This window comes from Amblyraja radiata, chromosome 2 (assembly GCF_010909765.2).
Source record: "Amblyraja radiata isolate CabotCenter1 chromosome 2, sAmbRad1.1.pri, whole genome shotgun sequence".
In the NCBI taxonomy this organism is placed as follows: domain Eukaryota; kingdom Metazoa; phylum Chordata; class Chondrichthyes; order Rajiformes; family Rajidae; genus Amblyraja; species Amblyraja radiata.
The window spans coordinates 109,750,836-109,757,061 of NC_045957.1; the positions used below are offsets into that span (position 1 = coordinate 109,750,836).

A 6,226-nucleotide genomic window follows, 5' to 3' on the forward strand; every position below is an offset into this window, starting at 1 on the left:
TGTGGCGCCCGCCGACCGGATTTCCCCGATACCCGAGGGGGCTGCAGCTGTCTCCGGTGCCGGATTGGGTCTTGTATTTTGAAAATCGGGGGGGGAAAAATGTCTCCGCTATAACATTTCTCTGCTGTCATTTATAGCGAAGACATTTTATAGCGGAGAGTTTTTTCCTGAATTTCAAAAGCCGCAGAAATCCTTTTCCGCGCACATAAATTTTCTTTGTGCACTGGTTTCAAAATTTGTGTGCACTCGCACACGCGCACAGCTTAGAGGTAACATTGACCCAGACCCTACTGTATTACGGTCAAAGAGGTTCTGAAGGTACTATCGTATGTGAAGGTGGACAAATCTCCAGGGCCTGATCAGATATATCAGTGGACATTGTGGGAAACCAGAGAAGAAATTGAGGGAGCGCTTGTTGAAATTTGCGAGTCGTCTTTAAATACAGGAGAGGTGCCCGAAGACTGGAAGGGTGGCAAATGTTGTGCCTTTATTCAAGAAGGGCTGCAGGGGAAATGTTGGGAATTACAGGCCAGTGAGCTTAACATCTGTAGTTAGAAAGTTACTAGAGGGTATTCTGAAGGATAGGATGTACAGGCATTTAGACGGAGAAAGGCTGATTAGGGATAGTCAGCATGGTTTTGTACGTGGGAGGTTGTGTCTCACAAATCCGATTGAGTTTTTTGAAGACGTGACCACAAAGGTCGATGATGTAAACATGGACTTCAGTAAAGCATTCGACAAGGTTCCTCATTGTAGGCTGCTCTGGAAGATTAAATTGCATGGGATCCAAGGAGAGATAGCTGAATAGATAGAAAATTGGCTTAGTGGAAGGAAGCAGAGGTTGATGGTGGAAGGTTGCTTCTCGGAATGAAGGCCTGTGACTAGTGGTGTGCCTTAGGGTTCGCTGTTGGGCCCAATACTGTTTGTCATCTACATCAATGATTTGGATGCGAACATACACGGCAAGATTAGCAGTTTGCAGATGATACACAAATGGGTGGTTTTGCAGATAGTGAAAGTGGTTGTGAAAAATTGCAGCAGGATCATGATCAATTGGACAAGTTGGATGAGGAATGGTTGATGGAATTTAATGCAGAAATAGGTTGAGGTGAGGTGTTGTATTTTGAGGTCTAACATGGGCAGAACCTACGCAGTGAATGTTAGGCTTCATCACACTGGCCTTCCTCAGCCAGAGTATCGCATAGAAATTGGGAAGTCATGTTGCAGTTGTATAAGATGTTAGTGAGGCAACATTTAGAGTATTGTTTAAGAAAGAACTGCAGATGCTGGAAAAATCGAAGGTACACAAAAATGCTGGAGAAGCTCAGTGGATGGAGGGTGATCTTATAGAGTTGTTTAACATCATGAGAAGAATAGATCAAGTAGATGCACAGAGTCTCTTGCCCAGAGTATATTCATCGAGAACTGGAGGACATAGGTTTAAGGTGAAGGGGAAAAGATCTAATAGTAATCTGAGGGGTAACTTTTTCACACAAAGGGTGGTGGATGTATGGAATAAACTGCCAGAGGAGGTAGTTGAGGCTGCGACTATCCCAACATTTAAGAAGCAACTACACTAAGTGGGACCCGTTGGGTCCCAGCTTCACACGGGAGGGCTGGTCCCCCAATGCAATATTCCACCTCTCCACCAATTCCAATATTGCTAGCATGTGGCGAGGGGGGTGGGCTTTTTGGAGCGCTAGCATGGTGTTGTGGGCCGAAGGGACTGGTTTCCAGAGGGTTAGTATGGGCATTGTGGGCCGAATGGATTATTGGGCTGGCAGCTCAGTCACTGAGACCACACACACACACACACACACACACACACACACACACACACACACACACACACACACACACACACACACACACACACACACAAAAGCACACACTCACAAAAGCACACACTCACTCACACTCACTCACACTCACTCACACACACACTCACACACACACATTCACAAACACACTCATACACACACACACGCACGCACACACACACACTCAAACACACGCACACACTCTCACTCACACAGACACACACACACTCACACACACACACACACACAGACACTCACACTCACTGACTCACACACCATATATATGGCAGTAAACTTTCTTGAATACTCACACGGCTGTGGGGCTTCCGCAGTCAGCGGTCTTCTGCAATCGGCGTGACCTGTCCACTAAGCAGAAGTCACAGAATGCGCGGGACTTTTGAACCAAACACAGTCGGACCTAAGAAAGCATTTTTTCCTTCCAAACACAGTCGGACCTAATAAAGCATTGCTGTTTCAAGCAAAGGCATGGAAGCAGGCCAAACAACTCATGGCATTGTCATTAAGGGCTAACAAATCATTTATTGCAAGTACTTTGCAGACTCACAGTTCAGTTGCTTCCCAGCTTAGAATGAGAGTCGTGGCTTTCCCTCGTGATCTTGCAGAGTGACTGAGTCATTGCCAGGCATCCGGGGTTTTATAGTCCTGCCCCCCATCCCCCAGAAGGGGTGTGACCTTCATTGCGGTGATTGACAGGCAAGAGGATCTCAAGGTTTTTTAAACACTCATAAATTTTTCATTTTTCATTGATGGGAAAAATCCTCGGGGCCTGCTCAGCGGAGGAGGACTGTGAGTAAGATGGCCAAAAATCATAGCGATATATGGTGTCCTTTTTTCTAAAATCAATATACAGTGCAGACAGGAAGTGGTCAAGATAAGACATTTGATTATATAGATTAGACAGCTACATGGATAGGACAGGTTTGGAGCAATATGAACCAAATGCTGGCAGGTGGGACTAGTATAGCTGGGACATGTTGGCCGGTGTGGGCGTTGGGCCGAAGGGCCTGTTTCCACACTGTATCACTCTATGACTCTATGCCTCTATCTCAGAGAAAACCCTCGCGGTCACGGAGAAAACGTACAAACTCCATACAGACAAGCGCCCATAGTCAAGATCGAACCCAGGTCTCTGGCGCTCTAAGGCAGCAACTCTGTTGCTATGCCACCATGCCGCCCATGTCTTCACTTCCTTCCCTGTGATCCCTAACCAATCTACGGCTGGTCATGGCCATATCAACACCTCCATTAATGAAGTGCAATCAGAGGAGCAACGATTCAATAAAGATCTAAACATCTGAATGCTGGATGTACAACTGATTGTTAGTTGTCATACACTCATTGGATTATTACAGGTGAGGTCAGAGCAGCATGTAGCTAGTTCTGTATCTGTCTGGCCACATCTCCCAATGTCTAAATAGCAGACATGGTAACCTAGTAGTGCAGGATGCTCCCCTGACTGGTTATCAACAGTCAAAGTCAAACACAAAGTGCCAACTTGCACCATTAAGGGCAGAAGGGCAGTGCATGAATAATGATGGCAGTACGTAGTTGCAAGTTGCTGTTGAGTTGCTCCAGCACTTTGTGTCTTTTTTTAAGTAGTTGCATATGTTGCAAAAATCTTGTCAACGTGATCAATTTAATTTAACAGCGGTGCAGCGGTAGAGTTGCTGCTTTACAGCCCTCGAGTTTCATCCTGACTACAGGTGTTGTCTGTAAGGAGTTTGCATGTTCTCCCTGTGACCGCATGGGTTTTCTCCGGGTGCTCCGGTTTCCTCCCACATCCCAATATGCAGGATAGAACTAGTGTATGGGTGATCGTTGGTCGGCGTGAGTCGAAGTGCCTTTTATCACAGTAGATCTCCAAACTGAACTAAACTAATTTCAGCTGGATGTGTTTACTAAGATGATCTTACGACAGTACACTATGATCCAATTTAATAGTAAATATCTGACTAAACGGTAACACATTCAGCAGGTGAAGCATATGCTGATCAACGGTCTTCAAAGGCAAATCATAATATATATCTTGATAAGTTTTACATTATGTTCTAAAAAAATATTTTTCCACAAAATATTATTATCTGAATGGTGGCCGATTGGGAAAAGGGGAGATGCAACGAGACCTGGGTGCCATGGTACACCAGTCATTGAAAGTAGGCATGCAGGTACAGCAGGCAGTGAAGAAAGCAAATGGTATGTTAGCATTCATAGCAAAAGGATTTGAGTATAGGAGCAGGGAGGTTCTACTGCAGTTGTACAGGGTCTTGGTGAGACCACACCTGGAGTATTGCGTAGAGTTTTGTTCTCCTAATCTGAGGAAGAACATTCTTGCCATAGAGGGAGTACAGAGAAGGTTCACCAGACTGATTCCTGGGATGTCAGGATTTTCAAATGAAGAAAGACTGGATAGACTCGGCTTGTACTCGCTAGAATTTAGAAGATTGAGGGGGGATCTTATAGAAACTTTTAGGACATTTTTTACACAGAGAGTGGTGAATCTCTGGAATTCTCTGCCACAGAATGGAGTTGAGGCCAGTTCATTGGCTATATTTAAGAGGGAGTTAGATGTGGCCCTTGTGGCTAAAGGGATCAGGGGGTATGGAGAGAAAGCAGGTACAGGATACTGAGTTGGATGATCAGCCATGATCATGTTGAATGGCGGTGCAGGTTCGAAGGGCTGAATGGCCTACTCCTGCACCTATTTTCTATGTTTCTATGCCTTTTCATCTTAAAATTCTGCTTGTTCCTCAGTCCCCCCTCCCAACAGTGCACTCAGCTGTTGCGTGGCTTGAGGTTGTGTCAGGTGGGTATCAAGCATTGTAAAGGACCTATCCCAATTAGGCGATTTTTTAGGCGACTGCCAGCAACTAGGCTGTCGCCACATGGTCGCCGGGGTGTCGCCTGCATGGTCGTGAGTAGTCTCCTCAGTGTCGCCCAAAGAATCGTAGCGTTTTTCTGGTTGCCGCTGGAATTTTAAATGTTCAAAACTTTTCGGTGACAGTTGGCTTGACGCCAATGAGCGTAGCTTGACTCCTCCTGACGTAGGTGCTGTCGTAGGTTGTCGCCAGGATGAAGTAGGTTGTTGCCAGTGCTGACTTCGGTGAATTCCATTGGCGACTACCTACGTCAACCGGTGACAAGTACTGGCGACTGAATTGTCTTAAGTTGTCTTCAGTTGTCGCCGACAGGGTCGTAGTTTGTTGTGGACATTGTCGTGGACATTGTCGTAGGGGGGTCCACGCGCCGGTTTTTCGACGACCTGCTACGACTGGCAGTCGCCATCAGTCGCCTAAAAAATCGCCTAGTCAGACAGGCCGTTAACAGCCACATGTGAACTGGAGCATAGAGCGATAAGCCTGTTATTATCTTTGCATTCCTATTCTCATAACCTGGATACTGTAATAACTGGGCAGCTAGCAACAAGGTGATTGGCTCAGACATGTTTACTCTTAAACACCATTCTATAGGCACGCATGAAGCAGCTGACATAACTTGACCCGAATCCTCCATTGCCTTAAACTGGGAATATACAGTTTATGAAATGCTCACCAGATCACTGACCTCATAAACCCCATGGACTTTATTTGCCCCAACCATGACCCTAAATGGAACCAGCTCTCTGCATCCACAACAATCTTAGCTATGTCATCGTCTTATAGTATCTGAACAGGAACTTGTTCCCTTAAATGACATATTAGTAGCTTACAAATTAAGTTTAAATCACTAGAATCAATTGGCAACATTTACCTACCGATTCTCATAACCACTTGCCAAAGTTATTTCCCTAAATTTCAGAATTTAATATAAATAATGTTTTTATTTTATTTTTCAGGTTTCAAAAACTTGATTTAAGGAGAAAACCATTTATGGACCATTTGTCAGCATATAAAGATGCATTTATTATGTTGCCTGCATTTGCTTTTTCATTCTGTACTCAACTTTCATTCAAAGTTCTTTATACTCTGCAAGATTTTGGAACAAATCAGCATGCAGTGTTTTTAAATCCTTCATATGTAAGATCCATTGTTCAATTCTGGAAAGGTGAAGGTGTAAAGGAGACTCATCTTTCTACTGGTTTCATAATATTAAGTGCAGCATTGGAAATGTGTGAAGAAGTTCGCTTATATGGATTCTGGCCCTTCTCCAATGATGTGCAAGGGAAAACGCTCTTCCACCATTACTACGACAATATGTTGCCGTCAAAAGCTCACTCTATGTCTGCTGAGTTTTTCAAACTTATGCAGCTTCACACAAAAGGAATTGTCAAACTGCAAGTTGGTAACTGTGAAGAAGTATGAGATCAGTAAACTTGGAAAATACAAATCTTATTATTTTGAGATTGTAAAGTAAAAAACTGCAAAAGGTGGAAATATGAAATAAAACCT

The 6,226-nt window shown here is 44.3% G+C and overlaps 1 protein-coding gene across 1 annotated transcript in view; it reads left to right on the top strand.

The window, feature by feature from the left end:
- Nucleotides 1-6,197, top strand: part of LOC116966926 (alpha-2,8-sialyltransferase 8F-like) — a 124,596-nt gene extending 118,399 nt beyond the window's left edge. Inside the window, exon 7 of the mRNA XM_033013309.1 lies at nucleotides 5,674-6,197. Within this exon, the coding sequence (XP_032869200.1) occupies nucleotides 5,674-6,139 (466 nt within the window). The 3' untranslated portion in view covers nucleotides 6,140-6,197. The remainder of the gene's footprint in view (nucleotides 1-5,673) is intronic.
- Nucleotides 6,198-6,226: the final 29 nt, after the last annotated feature.